Source organism: Somniosus microcephalus, chromosome 12, assembly GCF_052327205.1.
Source record: "Somniosus microcephalus isolate GS21.2 chromosome 12, FLI_Smic_1.0, whole genome shotgun sequence".
In the NCBI taxonomy this organism is placed as follows: Eukaryota; Metazoa; Chordata; class Chondrichthyes; order Squaliformes; family Somniosidae; genus Somniosus; species Somniosus microcephalus.
This window is the reverse complement of record NC_140998.1, coordinates 194,807,403-194,826,489: the sequence shown is the minus strand read 5'-3', so window position 1 is coordinate 194,826,489 and position 19,087 is coordinate 194,807,403. Positions and strand designations below refer to the sequence as shown.

The window sequence follows — 19,087 nt, the reverse complement described above, 5'->3', positions numbered from 1 at the left end:
GGTGAGACCACACCTTGAGTATTGTGTGCAGTTTTGGTCGCCTTATCTGAGGAAGGATGTTCTTGCCATGGAGAGAGTGCAGCGAAGATTCACCAGACTGATACCTGGGATGGCAGGAATGACGTATGAGGAGAGATTGGGTCGATTAAGCTTATATTCGCTAGAGTTTAGAAGAATGAGAGGGGATCTCATTGAAACTTATAAAATTCTAACAGAACTAGACAGACTAGATGCAGGAAGGATGTTCCCGATGGTGGGGGAGTCCAGAACCAGGGGTCACAGTCTAAGAGTAAGGGGTAAGCCATTTAGGACTGAGATGAGGAGGAATTTCTTCACCCAGAGAGTGGTGAACCTGCGGAATTCTCTACCACACAAGGCAGTTGAGGCCAATTCATTAAATATATTCAAGAAGGAGTTAGATATATTTCTTAAGGCTAAAGGGATCAAGGGGTATGGGGAGAAAGCAGGGACAGGGTACTGAATTTGGATGATCAGCCATGATCTCATTAAATGGTGGAACAGGCTCGAGGGGCCGAATGGCCTACTCCTGCTCCTATCTTCCATGAATCTCAGTGCCCACTCAAGCAGTGCCTGAAAATTTTGGGGGGGTGGGGGCAGTAATTCCTGTGTATCCCTGGAGCCAAGGGGGTCAAACAGAGTAGATAGCAATAAGCCGGGTACAGTGTTTGAAGCATTTTATTTGTCTGTCAGTCAAACTCATCCACAAGTTTCTTCGAAGGGAACAACGTTTTACAATTTTTTCTTGCTCCCACTCCAAATGCTTGTTTTTTTTAATCCAGTTATTTGTGTTTCTTAAATCCTGTTCCCCCTCTCACATTTATTTCTTTATTTTTAAACATTAATGTTCCACACTTTAACTATACCATCACAATTAATACATCCTGCATTAAACCATATAATCCTCCTCATCAAACATATCCTCCAACTTCCCATGAGAAATGTTATGACAGATCAACAATAACAACAGCAACTTGAATTTATATAGCACCTTCAAAATAGTAAAATGTCCCAAAACGTCCAAAAATCCACACAATATAAAGAAAACGTATATGTTTACATTTTATCATACTTATACTGTCTACTCCACTTAATTCAGATTTGTTTTTTGCTAGTAATTTGAATTAAGCAATGTAAATGAAACTGCACATGACATTTTGTGCTTGAAAAAAATTCTAATAAACAGATAGTTTGAATTAAGTTTGAATTAATGGTAGGTGTATTTAATTTTATGTAATTTCACAGTGATAGGGCCATACCAATTTCTTCATTTTTCTTCAACAGCGATGCCTAGTACTTAAAAAAAAAGATAAATGTTACTATTTTCAAAAAGCAGCAAATGCTTTAACTGTTGGGAGATGTGCCTTGCTGCTCGCCTGGTTCATAACATTGTTGATTCAGAGCTATCCTAGAGGAGCTCTGTTGATTGTAATGAGGTCCACATCTTTGGCCCAACCTGGGAACTGAGCCTAAACCATCACATCCAGGAAGAGCATGCTATCAGCTGAGTGTGCAGGCCAGTTTGAAGTTAAGGCACTAGCTGTTTTCAATGGAGCGACTCTAAGCACAAAGAATTGATTCCTGTTACTAACAGTACCAGAGCGGAATATTAGGTGCCTCACCTCTTCTGGCCTTTGTTTGAACCCTCGTTAACTGTACCCTTTCTTAACTTCACCATTTAGGCACCATCTGGTAGAGTGTTTGGCTTGCATACTTCACTCATGTCCTAAGGTAAAATAGCAAAATTACCGCAAGAACATGTCAAACAGTAAGTATGCCTGATCACATGTTTTATGGAGGAGACCGGTAGTTTTACCCCTTTAACTTAAATAATGAGCTCCAGTAAAATCTCACCTGACATATTTCAGAGAGCTTAGTTATAGCCACCTCCTACAAGCGATGAATTGGCACAAATTTTGGATAATGGGTCTTTTTAATTTATTTCTAATCAGAAACTTTTAAAACTTTGAGTTTTTATGAATTAGGGATTTTGCCTAATGTATGAGGATATCTACATGAAGGGAATAATTATAATGAGAGACTAGTTACATTTGGGTTATATTACCTGGAGGTGAATACAGCTAAAGGTGATTTGATCTCAGTGTTTAAAATAATGAAGAGAATCAATAGGTAGAGAGGAAATGATTGACCTTTAATAGGAGAATCCAGAACAAGGGAAAAGAATCTTAAATTTGAGCAAAGATTATTTAAGTGAACCGAGGCCAAACATCAAACAACGGGTTGTGAGAATGTGGAAAACACTGCCACAGAAGACCATAGATGCAAAATTGAGGTTTTTAAAAGTCGAATAGGTACTTGGGAAGTAATGGAATTAAGGGATATGGAGAAAGGGCAAGGAATTGTATTTAAAACGATATGCTGCCATACCTAACAAAATGATAAAGCAGACTTCTGTTCCTGTGTATCTATCATTGCTAATCATGATCATCTTATGCAATTTTTTTATTTCGAAAGCCACAGAGTGTGAAGCTGGGGACATGGACCTGAGTGGCCTGCCAGTAGACGCTGAAGATGATAACAAGGAGGACATTGGGAAACCATCAGATCCACTGATGAGCATGGACATTGTCAGAGACTGCCTGGCAAAAGATCCTATAGACAGAACAGATGATGACATTGGTGAGTCAGTTTGAAATTGGGAATAGGCAACGAGATCTAAATTTGAAAACAAGGATAAATTTGGATGATCAGCCATGATCTCATTAAATGGCGGAGCAGGCTCGAGGGGCCGAATGGCCTACTCCTGCCCCTATCTTCTATGTTTCTACCCTAAAGCCCTCCCCCATTACAGCATCCATTTGGTTATTAAACAGTTCCAGAGTTTTCATCTCCAATACTCTATTTGAAAGATCATTACATGTATTGATCACTCTTGAAGTGAAGAATAACTTCCTGATATCAGACTGAACTGTACTTTTTCTAGTTTGAACCAGTATCCACTTGTCTTACTCACGCAATTTGCTTCAAAGTGGTTTTCTGGAATTAGTTTTTCCATACTGTTAACTATGTTACATACTTCCATAAGTTCATCTCTTAGATGTTTCATTTCCAGATTGAAAGGCCCACATTGCTCCAATCTTTCCTCGTAGCTCAAGTCTCTGACACCAGGAATCGGCCTTGTGGCTGTTGGCTGCATTGCCTCCAATACTTGAATGTCTCTATGTTTCTTGGCAACCAAAATGGACACATTACTCAAGTTGTGGTCTGACCAGAGCATTGTACAGTTGGATCACATCTTCCTCTGACATATTCTTCTATTTCAGCTATGTAATTCAGCATTCTATTGGCTTTGTTGACTGCTGCTCTGCATTGAGTATTGAGGCTATGAAGGCTCCTAGGCCTCTTTCAACCTCATCCGTAACTATTTCAGTACCATTCAAGGAGTGTATGTGATTTATTCATGTGTGAGCTTTGACGGTGAATGGAAAGTGACTATTTTAACATGGGGATATCACAGCCAAGCCTGATCCTGTTTTCATCTGATGTCCACATGTGTGTACTTCCAATATGCCCTTTATGAAATGTGTATCCTCACACGAGCAAATATACAAAAACCAAATGTAAAATGAATTTCCTTAACACAGTTTGTAGTGCAGGTCTATACCAGAATACACACAATCTGGTTTTAAGTTTGGGTTGGGAGCAAAGTGATTAAACTGTGTGTGGTGTGATGTGATGCAATGTGTATATATCAATTTAATTAGTTTGCTGCCAAGTATTTTTCTAGTATATGTTTATTTTCTCCTGTCTGTGTGGTGCATTAATGTCCAGAAAGAGTTAGGCTGCGATTTTACAAACCTCAGCGAGACCGTGGCGGGTGACGTCGGTGGCGGGTCCCGACCCTGCTGCTGGCTCCATCCTGGCCTCTGAAATTAATTTCCCCTGATTGGGCTTGTTAAGCCAGCCCAGCACGTTCCCCGGCCAATTAGAGGAAGCGGGTCTGGTGACTTCATTTGATGACGCGTCATCAGCCGGTTTCCTTAAAGGGACCATGGCCAACTTTATTTTGCCGTTGTGCTGTCAGTGTTCTACAGCATTGAGGTGCTGCAAACACTGACAATCACTGCACAGAGGTGCAGGGCTACACCAAGGCTCTCCCATGACTCCCTCCATATGCTTATGGAGGGAGTCACAGCACGTAGGGAGGTCCTCTTCCCTTCCCATGGGTGGTAGAAACCTCCCCAGGAGATCAACATATTGCAGAGGAGGGCACAAACAGGGACGTGGTCAGGAGGACCTGGGTGCAGTGCCGCATCAATGATCTTATTAGATCACAAAAAGCCACACTCAACCTTATCCTGCTGTGCCTCCCATCACTCCTTACTCACACCAACTTACCTTGCACCTCCACCCATCCCTCTCTACCTACATTATCACATCCCCATCTCACTAGCCACCTCTCACACTCACCCTCATCCTAGTGCAATGATACCAACTAACAACACACAAGGGTAGGCACTTGGGTGTTTTATGCAATGTTCATGTAAAGTTTCTGTTAATGTGGTGTCAAACATTGAAACCTTTATTTTCAACACTTTGTGTTCTTAGACAGATTTGTGTGCTCCTTTGGAAGTGGCTTAGTGAGTTGCAGTGAATGGTGAGACATAACGGTACCCCCTGCAATGGTGATGAGTGTAAAAGGAATGGCTTGGGCATTGTAGGGAGGCTTTATGGTGTTGGTGTGGGGTGGTGCCAACCTGGCGCATCATGTGGCAGCCAGGGTGTACAAGTGTCAAGTGAAGTAAATCTGGCCATGGTGAGGCCATCCCTGGCCTGCCGGGCAGCAGTGTGGTCGGGTGCTGATGCCCTCTGTCCTGTGCAACATCAGATGATTACGGAGAAGGTTGGTGGTGGTGTTGTTGGTGCTGCTGATGTTGGGGCTGATCGTGGTGGGATTCTGAGGACCAAGGTGAGAGGGTATAAAGGGCAACCATGCTGATGGAATACATGGCAGGTGAAGCAGAGATGACAGAAGTGATCTGTCAATGGTGAGAGAGGTAATGAGGTCAGACTGGATGGAGACTTGTGTAAAAACTTGCAGCATAGTGAATCTGTTGTGGAAATACAGTGAGGAAGAGTTTGTGGCTGAGGGAAGATATCTGTGTAAGGTGGGAGCTTTTACTATACATTTGAATCTCTCAACTCAACAACTGATTCAATGGCCACTGACCTCCTGCCTCAGCTTGACAGACACGGTCCACGACTCATGGACGAGCTGTCAAATGCAGGTGGTGAGCAGATATTCATTCTTAAGTGGCTCTAAACAAGCCACTAATTACCTGAATTGGGTCCCTGGCTGCGAACCCGCCGCTGCGTGTCGGGTCTGCCCAGCGCTGACAGACCCGACATTGGGGAAAGGCGTGTGGCGGCGGGTTCACAGCGGGGTCCTGACCCGTTGAGGAAAAAAACACTTTCCCACCCGAGCCATCACTGATCACGCCCGCTGACCCCCCGCAAAATCCAGCCCTTAGTAATTGGTGAACACAGCCGAAGATGATCTAAGCCTAAATGCTAATTCTATGTCTTGATTTACTGTATGTACTTTTATTTTTCAATTATTTTTTTCATGTCTTTCACAAGTTTAACCAACAGCTAACACCTCTTGCCTTGATAGCTCCACTCTTAGGCCGGAATTTTGCCAGTCCTCAGAGTGCGGGATTGGAGGCGGGACTGCTGTCAACCTGCCTCCAATCAATCTTCCCAAGTGTCGGGTCCCCGATTTGCACATGGACCCGGCACCTAGTGGCGGGAAGAGGATTATAGCCACTTACCTTCCTGTTAACAGGTACTTGATACTTGTTAACAGGCTCTTTTTCAATTTTGCTGCTTCTGCCTCGGGTTCCCCGATGTCCGGACACCACGCCAGGTAAGTGTGGCATGTTGTGAGTGTGCTGTAATGTTTCTGCATTGATGACAGCTGCAGAAGTGTTGTGAAGGATCCAATGGTGCACTGGTGAGTTTCAGAGGTAAGAAAATGTTGGGAAAATCATTTTTAATGCATTTACACTTTTCTGTAGGTAACAAGTTTTGAATTGGCTGTCTAGTCCCACTTCATTGGGAGAACCTCTCTCACCAGTGACAGATCGCTTCTGTAACCCCACTTGCAGCTGCCATCTGTTCTAGCCTATGGAGGGAGTCATTGGCAAGCCTGGGTGCAAGAGCTCACCTTTGTACAGTGATTGTCAGTGTTTGCAGCAGCTCAATGCTGTCAAACACTGAAAAATGAGCTGTCAAAGAAAAATTGTGCATGGTCCCTTGAAGAAAACTGGCAGATGATGCATCATCAAATGACATCATCTGACTGGCTTCCTCTTAATTGGCTGGCAAGCCCGCAGGGTGGGCTTAACAAGGCCAATCGACGTAAAATCATGTCCGTTAGCCGGATACAGTTGGGGGCGGGGCTGGAACCCGGAAACCAGCTGACCCGCTCCCAAGCCATATCCATTTGCAAAATCGTGGCCTTAGTCTTTCTTCATATATTGACATTCCTGGCCTCACTGTCTCCCTGACCTCAAATGGAACTTCCACATCCCTTCCATTTTTAAAGCTGCCTCCGAGTAGAGGCTTTCCTCATTCATGGCTAGCATTGCTTTTCGTCTTGACCTTTCTTCACTTTTTATAAAGCCCATGTCTGTTCAAGACTTGAATACGCTGTATGGAGGCTCTTCTTGTGCCTATCTCGCATTCATTACTAGAACAAAAAAAAAAGCCTGTCCTCTGATGGGCATTCCTTCTCTTACATCTAGCTTCTGAACTCCCTTTCTTCATCAGAGCCTCTTCTGTCTTTATTTTATCAACACTATTATAATTTATGCTCCTTTATCGCTTGTTCCTTTTAAAATGGAAAGATGCTGTCGAACACACTTCTCCTGTGTTTCAATCCAGATTAATCGCACCATCTTCTACTTTAACTCATTATTTTCCTCGGAGTTCAAAACTGTGGAACACCTTTAGTCTTTCACTCCACCTACATTCTGTAGGCTTTTAAAACTCGAGCTTGGCATCACCCAGTTGCTACTTCCTGGTTTACTTCATCTTTTTAATTCTTTTTGGCCTTGGTGACCTGCACTATTGATCTTTACCCTTCACTTTTGTTTCTCAGTTTTGGGGGGGAAAGTCCTAGAAATTGTCAGATCTTTGTACACTTTTTTTAAATGTTCTATTTTTATGCGTCACAACATCACTGCACAGTGAAGTAAGCGATTACCAATGAGAAGAGAAACACTACCCATGAGAATGGATGAGTTGTGTAGTGGGAAATTCCATAATTAGAGATTAGCAACTGTGACTGGGGTCGCAAATGATATGTGTCCTCCCTGGTGCCAGGGTAAGAGATGTAGTGCAACAGGTGGAAACATTTCTAGAAAGGCAGGGAAACCAACCAGAAATTGCCCATCAAAATGATTTAGGGAAGAGTAGGATGGAGATGTCGGACAGATGTAGGATGGAGTTTGAAGAGTTAGGTTCCAGATTAAAGTGTAAGTCGTTGAGAGTGGTAATCTCACGCTTCTTTGCCATCTCATATGCTGAATGAGTAATGGAGGAGCTATTAGATATTAGAAAGATGGTGTAGAGGGGAGGGTTTTAGATTCCTAGGACATTGAGGCAAGTTTGGGGCAGGAGGAGGCTTTTTGAGATAAGATGAGAGTCACCTAAACTGGATGAGTACCAATATTTTTGCAGAAAGGGTAAATGAAACAGTGGGGGAGGATTTAAACTAGTAAGGCAGGCCTAGGACAAACAAAAAAAAGGAAATTAATAACACTATCAGAAAGGTCAATTAAGAATTTTTTAATATTTATGATGCAAAGAGCATTAAGAATAAAGTAAACAAAAAATAAATGACAGCAGTAGGGTTTAGGGATAGGAGTTAATAAAATTGTGATGATAGAGAAGCCTAAAACAACTCCCATTTATGTAAGTGCCTCCCCTTAATCATCGCGACACGACCAAAATTCAGGCTGGGTCTGGCTCACCTGTAACTTGAAAGGGTTCGATTTCATTAGGCCAATGGAATTGTGGGTTCAGGCAAACCAAAGCCCACAAGTGTCTCCCCTGATAAGGGAACACCACTAAAATTCAAGAAGGGGCTGGTCCCACCAAGCTGATTTGTAAAACAAAAATAACAAATTAAATTAGAACAGTAAGGCAGACAGTTGGCTTTTAAGAGTCACCCGAGCACAAACTATAGCTCAAAAATGCACAGTAAAGAGTTCTTTTTTAAGTAGGTGAGTGAAGTCATAGGGCTAGATTAGCTTTTCCCCTATGGGATCTGTCCAAGTTCCTTCCCTTAAAATGGGCAATACCAAAAAAAATGAAAGAGTCCCCAATGGCAGAGACTAAAAAAAGAAAATGATTGGTGGGTGGTCATATTTATATTGATCATATTTTGAAAGCATCTGGTTAGTGTGAGGCATTTGGCTAATAAAGCTGATCAGATGCTGGGTTACTTCTGAAGTATATTATGATCAATGATGAGGGCAACTCTGGAGTATGATGTGCAGTTTTGAACCTCTCTATGTCAAAGAAAGACCTGAAATGCTTTCGAAAGGATTCAGTGAAGAATGGTCAGAAGGATTGCAGGCCTCCAGGGACTAAGTCATAAGTAAAACTCAAGCACTAACTTATTGTCACTAGCAAAAAGACAGGAGGGATATGAAACAGGTATTCAAAATAACAAAAGGCACAGGTGAGGTGGAAGAAAAACTGCTATTTAACTTGGAGTTAGTGTTGGACTGGAGGACACAAGTACAAAATTCACAACCCTAGAAATTAGCAACAACAAAGAAATTCTCAGATTAGATAGCTTATTTCAGTGCAATTTGCAGATTTAAAAAGGAGCTGAATCGATATTTGTGAAGAAGCAGGATTGACAGTTGTAGAGACAATTAACAAAACTGTCAGGAGAAGTCGGGAAAGAAATTTAGTGCTTCCTTAAACTGGGGATCAACAGGTGATGTGGGAGAGAAGTCCATGATGGAATAATTGTAAATGGACTGTAGATGGAGTGGGCTTGATTGGCTGAAAGTCCTTTTCTTGCTCTAGATTTTCTTATTTCTGCTTTGCCACACTGATATTGAGGGCCTACTTATGTTCTTGTGAATTATAAAGTTCATAACATTGGTGATAGTAGGATATTGTAACATCCATCTGTTGTGTTCTTCCCTAGGGCAGGTCCTAACACATTAGACTCTTGAGCCACTTACTGGAGAAGAGTAGCTAAGGTGGTTTCTCGTTGTGATCTTCATAGTTTTTATCTTCAGAGTTCTTTCCATGTCAGCCGTGGCTACGTTGATAGCACTTTCACCTTTGAGTCAGAAGGTTGTGGGTTCAAGACCCACCCCAGAGATTTGAGCACCAAAATCTAGGCTGACACTCCAGTACAGTACTGAGGTAGTGCTGCACTGTCAGAGGTTCCATATTTCAGATAAGATGTTAAACTGACCCCTCAGGTGGACGTAAAAGATCCCATGGCACTATTTTGAAGAGGCACTGGGGAATTCTCCCCGGTGTACTGACCAATATTTATCACTCAATCAACATCAATTAGAAAAAGATGATTTGGTCATTATCACGTTGCTGTTTGTGAGTGCTTGCTGTGTGCAAATTGCTGCCGCGTTTCCTACATTACATCAGTGACTATACTTCATTGGCTGTAAAGCGCTTTGTGACTCCTGAGGTCGTGAAAGGCGTTATATGGCCTTAGAGAGAGTGCAGAAAAGATTTACGAGAATGATTCCAGGGATGAGGGACTTCAGTTACGTGGATAGACAAGAGAAGCTGGGGTTGTTCTCCTTAGAGCAGAGAAGGTTGAGAGGAGATTTGATAGAGGTGTTCAAAATCATGAGTGGTCTACACAGTAGATAGAGAGAAACTGTTCCCATTGGCGGAAGGATCAAGAACTAGAAGACACAGATTTAAGGTGATTGGCAAAAGAACCAAAGGCGACATGAGGAAAAACTTTTTTACGCAGCGAGTGGTTAGGATGTGGAATGCACTGCCTGAAAGGGTGGTGGAGGCAGACTCAATTGTGGCTTTCAAAAGGGAATTGGATAAGTACCTGAAGGAAAAAAATGTGCAGGGCTACAGGGAAAGGGCGGGTGAGTGGGACTAGCTGAAGTGCTCTTGCAGAGAGCTGGCACGGGCTGAATGGCCTCCTTCGGTGTTGTACCTATTCTAGGATTCTATATAAATGCAAGTTTTTCTTTCTCCTAGGTGGGCTGCAACCAAGGCTAAAGAGCCCCACATACACTTTACAATGTTGCGGGGGGGGGGGGGGGTAGTTTGGAGGGCCACATGCACCCATTGGAAGCTGGGTGTCAATTCAGTATTCAGATCAGTGCTCTGGTCTTCGCTCCCCGTGGCTGGCTGGAGTGGGGCATGAATCCTTCACCTTCTGACTCAGAGGCAGGAATGCTACCATTAAGCCAAAGGCTCACTCCTACTCAGACATACATCCATAATTTATTAAAATTCCTGAGTTAATACTATCACACCCACAAGTCCATTGAAATCACAGGGCAACCCTGTAACAGTGACGCCTTTTGTTCTTTCTTACTCCACAGGTACTGCTGTACCCCCTCTCGGGATGTTTAAAAAAAAAATGTATTTGTTTATGGGATATGGGCATCACTGGCAAGGCCAGCTTTTATTGCCCATCCATATTTGCCCTTGAGAAGGTGGTGGTGAGCCGCCTTCTTCAACCGCTGCAGTCCGTGTGGTGAACGTTGTGATTGATCTTCAACCACCACAACCATCTTCCTTTGTGCTAGGCATGACTCCAGCCAGTGGACCGTTCCCCCCCCCCGCCGCCCCCGATTCCCACTGACTTCAGTTTTACTAGGGCTCCTTGATGCCACACTCGGTCAAATGCTGCCTTGATGTCAAGTGCAGTCACTCTCACCTGACCTCTGGAATTCAGCTCCTTTGTCCATGTTTGGATAAAGGCTGTAATGAGGTCGGGAACCGAGTGGTCCTGGCGGAACCCAAACTGGGCGTCAGTGAGCAGGTTATTGGTGAGTAAGTGCCGCTTGATAGCACTGTCGACGACACCTTCCATCACTTTGCTGATGATTGAGAGTAGACTGATGGGGCGGTAATTGGCCGGGTTGGATTTGTCCTGCTTTTTGTGGACATGACATACCTGGGCAGTTTTCCACATTGTCGGATAGATGCCAGTGTTGTAGCTGGAACAGCTTGGCTAGAGGCACGGCTAGTTCTGGAGCATAAGTCTTCAGCACATTAGCCGGAAAGTTGTCGGGGCCCATAGTCTTTGCTGTATCCAGTGCGCTCAGCTGTTTCTTGATAACACGTGGAGTGAATCGAATTGGCTGAAGACTGGCTTCTGTGATGGTGGGGACCTCAGGAGGACGCCGATATGGATCATCCACTCGGCACTTCTGGCTGAAGATGGTTGCAAATGCTTCAGCCATGTCTTTTGCACTCACGTGCTGGGCTCCACCATAATTGAGGATGGGGATATTCATGGAGCCTCCTACTCCCGTTAGTTGTTTAATGGTCCACCATATTCACGACTGGATGTGGCAGGACAGCAGAGCTTTGACCTGATCCGTTGTTTGTGGGATCGCTTAGCCCTGTCTATATCATGCTGCTTCTGCTTTTTAGCATGCAGTCCTGTGTTGCAGCTTCCCCAGGTTGGCACCTCATTTTTAGGTATGCCTGGTGCTGCTCCTGGCATGCTCTTCTGCACTCCTCATTGAACCAGAGTTGGTCCTCTGGCTTGATGGTAATGGTAGAGTGAGGGATATGCCGGGCCATGAGGTTACAAATTGTGGTGGAATACAATTCTGCTGCTGCTGATGGCCCACAGCACCTCATGGATGCCCAGTTTTGAGCTGCTGCTGGATCTGTTCTGAATCTATCCCATTTAGCACGGTGGTAGTGCCACACAACACGATGGAGGGTGCCCTCCGTGTGAAGACCAGACTACGTCTCCACAATGGCTGTGCGGTGGTCACTGTTAACAATACTGTCATGGACAGATGCATCTGCAACAGGTAAGGACGAGGTCAAGTAGTTTTTTCCCTCATGTTGTTTTTCTCACCACCTGTCGTAGGCCCAGACTGGCAGTTATATCCTTCAGGACTCGGTCAGTAGTGGTGCTACTGAGCCACTCTTGGTGATTGTCATTGAAGTCCCCCACCCAGAGTACATTCTGTGCCCTTACTACTCTCTGTGCTTCTTCCAAGTGGCGTTCAACATGGAGGAGTACTGATTCATCAGCTGAGGGAGGGCGGTAAGTGGTAATCAGCTGGAGGTTTCCTTGCCCATGCTTGGCCTGAACCCACGAGACTTCATGGGGTCCGGAGTCAATGTTGAGGACTCCCAGGGCCACTCCTTCCCAACTGTATACCACCCCTGGTGGGTCTGTCCTGCCAGTGGGACAGGACATATCCAGGGATGGTGATGGAGGAGTTTGGGACATTGATTCTGTGATTATGACTATGTCAGGCTGTTGCTTGACTAGTCTGTGGGACAGACTCTCCCAATTTTGGCACAGGTCTGTAAGATTTGCAAAATTTCTGCATTTCCCCGAAGGCTGTTATTAATAAACGGGACCCTGCGTGGACATTTTAATTCAAAAAGGGTACCCAAGATGGCGTCTGTGCCTTGTGGCAGAAAGCCTGTGAGATTTTAAAATGGACTCTGCAACGCAGACAGCTTGTGGTTCAAAACCAAAGCTGCAGGCTTCTGTGAAGAGAGACTTTGTATTTTGGAACCAGACAGGAATCTGAATTATGCATTAGGCCGAATTGGAGACAAATCTAAATTCAGTTTAGGCCTATAGTTAAGGCCATCAAGCAGTCTACATATATTATCGGAAACAGATTAACAGAGCCATCGAGACCGGACAGGCCCTTCAAGGAACTTTCAGGACAATACAAGTCAATTATCGGGCCGGTAGATGCGAATACCGGCCATCTAAAAACAGTTAGTATCGATTGCTACCATTATTTAAAATAGCCTGCCAAGATTAAAACAAAGAACTAACCTGATTTGGCACGCAGATAAGGGTTTTCGATGAAGGTATAATTGAAGGACCCCGGGTAGCAATCGGTGTGGTCGGTGGTGTGTTCTTTGTTGGTTGGTGTGCTGGTGCTGCTGCACTTCGGTCCCTCGCCCTCGTGGCTGCCGCTCTTTCCTCGTCCCGTGCTTACCCCCTGGCCTTTGCCCGTGCCCTTTCCCACTCCATCTGGAACTAGCCCCGGCACCGGGTCGGGCGGACACGGACAATTCAGGCCAGGCGAGGCGGGACGCGACGAGGGGAGGAGGGAAGACCACCGGAGGGAAGGCCACCTGAGGAAGACCGGCTGAAGAAGACCAACTGAGGAGACGAACTGAGGGGAGGCTTCGAATTATCGGGCCTTTAGCCTCAGCCGACCTTCGAATATCTGCACACCAACTCAATCTGGCGGCTGGCGGCGAAGAATCATCCCTGCAAGGTAAAGTACCCAAACAGAGACTTTAACTTTGGGGTACTCGAACCTGGACAACACCCTTGCAGCACCTGGAGGCCACGTGACGACGGCAGGCTCCAGAGAGCACCAAGAGCGAACCCCGAACCCAACCGCTGTTTTGAGTCTAACAACCCTTTTGGTTGGTGAGCATGAGGTTCTGACCCGTCATAGCTTAATCTAGTTAGGTATAGGAGGTGGGATAAGGATAAGGGGATTGTTAAGACAGTTGTTTTCCCTCGATGTGCCGTGTGTTCCCCATTCCCTGTATAATTATAGTTATTCTTCTTCTGTATTTTTGCCTGTAGAAGTGTACACTAGTAATTTTTCCCATAAGATTGTATCAAGTTTTTCCTCTTCAATAAAATCTTGGTTTTTGTTTACATCCAACCACCTGTCTCCTGGAGTCTTCTCTGTACCGCCGCCTTGTACCTAAGTCCGGTGTCTAGAACCCAGGGGCGTGGGAGCGATTCGAACCGCTCACAAAACAGTCAGGGGCATAACTGACTGGGCGCACGTGCCAAACAACACCGCCACACCCTACAGGTCCCCAGATGTTGCTGAGGATTTTGCAGGGTCGGTCGGGGCCGGGTCGCTGGGGCCGGGCCGGTCGGGCCGGGTCAGCCGTTGCCATGTCTGTAATCCGTGCTGGGTGGTCCGTCCAGTTTCAGTTTTATGATTGTGTTTCGGGCAGTTTGTTACAACTGAGTGATTTGCGGCCATTTCAGGGGCAGTTCAGAGTCATCCACATTGTTGTGGGTTTGGAATCACATATAGGCCAGAACAAGTAAGGATGGCAGATTTCCTTTCCTAAAGGACATTAGTGAACCAGATGGGTTTTTACAACAATCCGATTGTTACCATTACTGATACTTGTAATTATTGCAGATTTATTTAATTAACTGAATTTAAATTCCCCAGCTGCCATGGTGGGATTTGAACTCACATCTCTGAATCATTAGTCCAGAAGTGTTGGTGGATTACTAGCCCAGTGACATTACCACTATGCTACCATTCCCTAGATGTTACAGCAAACACAACTGAAAACATACTATTGCCACTATCTAACCATGAGCACTGCCACAGGAGAAATAAAGAAATTTTATGATTTGTTAATATAAACATATAGGCCTAGAAATTCGGTTGGTAGCGCCAGCGATTAGCGCCTAAAGAGCCCAAGAATTGGGGCGTTACCCAATTTTCGGGCGGGCGCAGTGAATATAGCGTATCCTTTTAGCGCCGGCGCTAACTCTTTGCGCGCGCCCGCGGGCGCAGGCAGATCATGACGTCATTTCAGTCTGCAACGCCTTTTTGGCGCCCCGGACCAGATATTCGGTGGCACCCGCAACCTTTCCGCCTGGCGCTATTAGTGACAGTTGGATGGAACGTTCCCAGGCCCTTCTCGGACTCGGGGGGCGCTATTTAAAGGGGACAGCACTAGTATAAATGCTGCAGCCATTTGGGCTGGCCATTCTGATCGTTGCTGGAGAGAGTTGCTGACCTTCTGTTGGACAGTAATTTTCTCATTGAGCCTTCAGAGGCACTGGCACTGGCAGCTTGAGGGCCCGGCTCCCGAGCTGGTGATGCAGCATCTGAAAGCGGGGATGTGGAAGAGTGGCTTTAGCAAAAGGACAGCTTGGCAGCAAGGGATGCCAGATTGCGGCAAGGCTATGACATGGGTCCACAGTGAGAAAGCATGCTGGTGGGGGGAACAAGTGGAAGGAGATAGTTGTAAAAGGTGAGAACCTTACCATCGCTGTCAACAATGGGGTCGGCAGCTGCAGTGGTTACAGGACCACTCAGACGTCCTCCAAGAATCTGGTGGACTCTCTCCTCGAGATCCGTCAGAGTGACCACTTGTGGAGGTCCTCCACCGGTGCCAAGCTGGTCTTTGCCAATCCTCGCCAGCTAGGACTGCAGGAGAAAGGAGGGGAAGTTATGTTACCTGATGCCCTGAGTGATCATCTCATGCCCCCCATGGTGGAAGAGCCCTTACATGATGCCCTGAGTGATCATCTCATGCCCCCCATGGTGGAAGAGCCCTTACATGATGCCCTGAGTGATCATCTCATGCCCCCCATGGTGCAAGAACCCTTACATGATGCCTTGAGTCAAAAGTGCATGTGTGTGCCCAGAAAGGGCCATGGGTGCTTGCTGGCAGATGGCCAATGGGGCACAGGCCACCCTGTAGCCATAAAGTCAGGTGCAAATGAAGGGATGCAGAAGTTTGCAGAAACAACACCCACCCTCACGACCCGAGTGAGGTCGTTGAATTTCTTTCTGCATTGGACAGGGCTCCTGGTCACCATGCTGCTGGAGTTGACCCTCTGGCATACATCCCTCCAAGCTCGTCGGTAGTCCTTATGATTCGGCCTCCTACCATTGTCTGGGTAGAGAACATCTCGCCGGCGCTCCACTGCGGCCACCAATTGCTCCAGAGCCTCATTGGTCAAGCGCTCTGCTCTCTGTCTCACCTTCTCCATCTGGTCCAAGATTTTAGCGCCAGAGAAGGGCCTGCGCCGATTCTGAGGCCTGCAAGGCGCAGAATGTGGATGCTGAAGCTGACTGACCCACCCCTTTAAGAGCTGGCCGGCGCCTGGAAGTCTCGTGGTCATCAGTAATTGAGAGCACCTGCGCTGCGCCCATCCGCTCCGATATTGGGTTGCGCCGGAAGTTTTGCTCCTTAGGAGTCCCGTGTAACGCCTGAATTCGCGCCTCAATCACCTTTAGGGGCGATGCAACCCAATATCGCGCCAGGTGGCGATAAGTTGCGTCTGGCTATAAACTTTGCGCTTTGCCAATTCTAACGCTCCAAGCGGGGCTATACCCAATTTCTAGGCCTGAATCTGTAAATGCATAATATCTTAGTACTCTGCACCAGACATGCCTAATACTGTAACACTTTCTGTGCTCCTTGGCAATTGCTGTGCATAGCCCACCAAGACTATTGTCGAATCCTCAACCAGGTGGAAAAGAATATGCGGAAAGTCGAGAAGGAGGGAGAGATTGTTATACCTGTAGTGAAAGAACACCGAGAGTTGGATCGGACTGGAACCAGGAAAGGCGATAAAGTCATAAAGGTAAGCAGAATGTTTAAATACATCAGAAACTAACACTGGTCTAAAAAAAGTGCTCATGATGCCCATTGTATTTCTCATGTAAAAGTTTATTCTGCAGCTCTAATTAAATGTAGTTTTACTAATGATCTGTTCCGTTGAACTATATTAGGGAACACCTGAGCAGTTAACAATGCACCTGCTGGAAGTGCACTCAGTGGTGGATCCCACATATATAGAAGATTTTCTTTTAACCTGCAGAACCTTCTTATCAAACCCAATGGAAGTTGGGAAGAAATTGCTGGAGTGGTTTAATGACCCAAGTCTCAGGGACAAGGTTAGCCAAAACTTTTAAGATTGTAATAATTCAGTACTTAACAAGCAATTTATTTTGACCAGTAAACTTTGTGGTGATCTTTCCCCTCACCAGCTGTTAATGTGTCAAGAATCCAATATGTACCTCTGAGTAACTAAATATAGATGCGCATAAATTGGAAAGAAAAAGGTTCATTTGTAATTGTGTTCATTGATAGTATGTCTTCGGCAGGGAAAAAATCTACACCGCTTCTTATTTGACTTGGAATAAATATTCATTTGTCATGACTTTTAGCCTGTATATATATATATATATATGTGTATATATTATATATATAGATAGATAGATAGATAGCTTTATCACTCCTGTGCAGTATTCGCATTGATCAGTCACTTGGCAGCCATTTTCAGGAATTATGCAACCCTGTTTTTAAATAATGTGCATGTCTCTTGTCATTACTGTAAAAGTTGTAGAGCTATTATTTACTCTGCATTAAAATTTTAAAAAAATAACAAAATAATTTCATCCGTCTACCTTCTGTCCTAAATTAAACTGCAACTTCCTTCATAAGACCCTAACCTCAAACTAAAAGATTTCACTAAACTTCTAAAGATAAATTAAGAGTAGGAATAAATGCTTCTGTAATTGAGGCAATCAAGCTTCATTTGCAATAAAAACAGAAAATTCCCGAAATACTCAGCCGGTCAGGCAGCATCTGTGGAGAGAGAAACAGAATTAATGGTTTAGGTCGATGACCTTTTCTCAGAACTGAAAAAAGTTTTCGAGATATAACAGGTTTTAAGCAAGTGTAGAGACAGGGAAAGGGGGGAGGGGAGGAAAGAACAAAAGGGAAGGTCTGTGATAGGGTGGAAGGCAGGAGAGATTCAAAGACAAAAGGGATGATGGTGCAAGGCAAAAGGAGATGGTAACGGGACAAGTAAAAGAACAAAAGATGGGTCTAGAAGAAGAGTAAATGGGAATAAGAAAATCATCAACAGCTGTTGTTGGAAAAAATGGGGGCAGAGGTTATGATCTGAAATTGTTGAACTCAATGTTGGCTGTAAAGTGCCTCATCGAAAGACGAGGTGCTCCTCCTTGAGCTTACGTTGAGCTTCATTGGAACAGTGTAGGAGGCCGAGGACAGAGAAGTCAGAGTGGGAATGGAGCGGAGAGTTAAAGTGACAGGCGACCGGAAGCTCGGGGTCACGCTTGTGGACTGAACACAGGTGTTCCACAAAGCGGTCATTCAATCTGCGTTTGGTCTCCCCAATGTAGAGGAGACTGCATCATGAGCAGTGAATACAGTCTACTAAATTGCAAGAAGTACAAGTAAATCACTGTTTCACCTGGAAGGAGTGTTTGGGGCCCTGGACAGTGGGAAGAGAGGAAGTAAAAGGGCAGGTGTAGCATCTCCAGCACTTGCATGGGAAGGTGCCGTGGGAAGAGGAGGGGCTTTTGGGGGTGATAGAGGAATGGATCAGGGTGTGGCGGAGGGAGTTGTCCCTTTTGGAATGCTGAAAGGGGAGGGGAGGGGAAGATGTGTTTGGTGGTGGGATCACGCTGGAGGTGGCGGAAATGGCGGAGAATGATGCGTTGAATGTGGAGGCTGGTGGGGTGGAAGGTGAGGACAAGGGGAACCCTATCATGGTTCTGGGAGGGAGGGGAAGGGGAGAGGGCAGAAGTGCGGGAAATGGAACAGACACGGTCGAGGGCCATGTCAAGCGCGGTGGAGGGGAATCCTCGGTTGAGGGAAAAGGAAGACATATCGGATGCACTTGTGTGGAAGATGGCATTGTCAGAACAGAGGCAACGGAGATGAAGAAACTGGGAGAATGGAATCGAGTCCTTACAGGAAGCAGGGTGGGAATCAGTGGGCTTATAGTGAATATTGGTTGATAGCCTATCCCCAGAAATGGAGACAGAGAAGTCAAGGAAGGGAAGGGAAGCTTCATTTGCACATTCTTAATTCTCTACATTGAAGTTAAGTCAGCATATGTTGCATACATCAAGCATACAATGCCTTTAATGGTGCAAAATACATTTCTCTGAATACTTTCCAGGTTACACGGGTAGTATTGCTGTGGGTAAACAGTCACTTCAATGATTTTGAAGGCAATCCTGCAATGACCGCATTTCTAGAAGAACTTGAAAACAATTTGGAACAAGAGGTTAGTTATCTCATTTAAGGTAGTTAACACCTG

General features: G+C 45.3%; 1 protein-coding gene across 1 annotated transcript in view; it reads left to right on the top strand.

The window, feature by feature from the left end:
- Window positions 1-553: 553 nt before the first annotated feature.
- The window catches only part of LOC147109842 (rap guanine nucleotide exchange factor 2-like), a 109,417-nt gene continuing 90,883 nt past the window's right edge, over window positions 554-19,087 (top strand). The window contains 4 exon segments of the mRNA XM_086003900.1: window positions 554-2,658; window positions 16,449-16,594; window positions 16,743-16,907; window positions 18,947-19,054. Of these exon segments, the coding sequence (XP_085860026.1) occupies window positions 2,415-2,658; window positions 16,449-16,594; window positions 16,743-16,907; window positions 18,947-19,054 (663 nt within the window). The 5' untranslated portion in view covers window positions 554-2,414.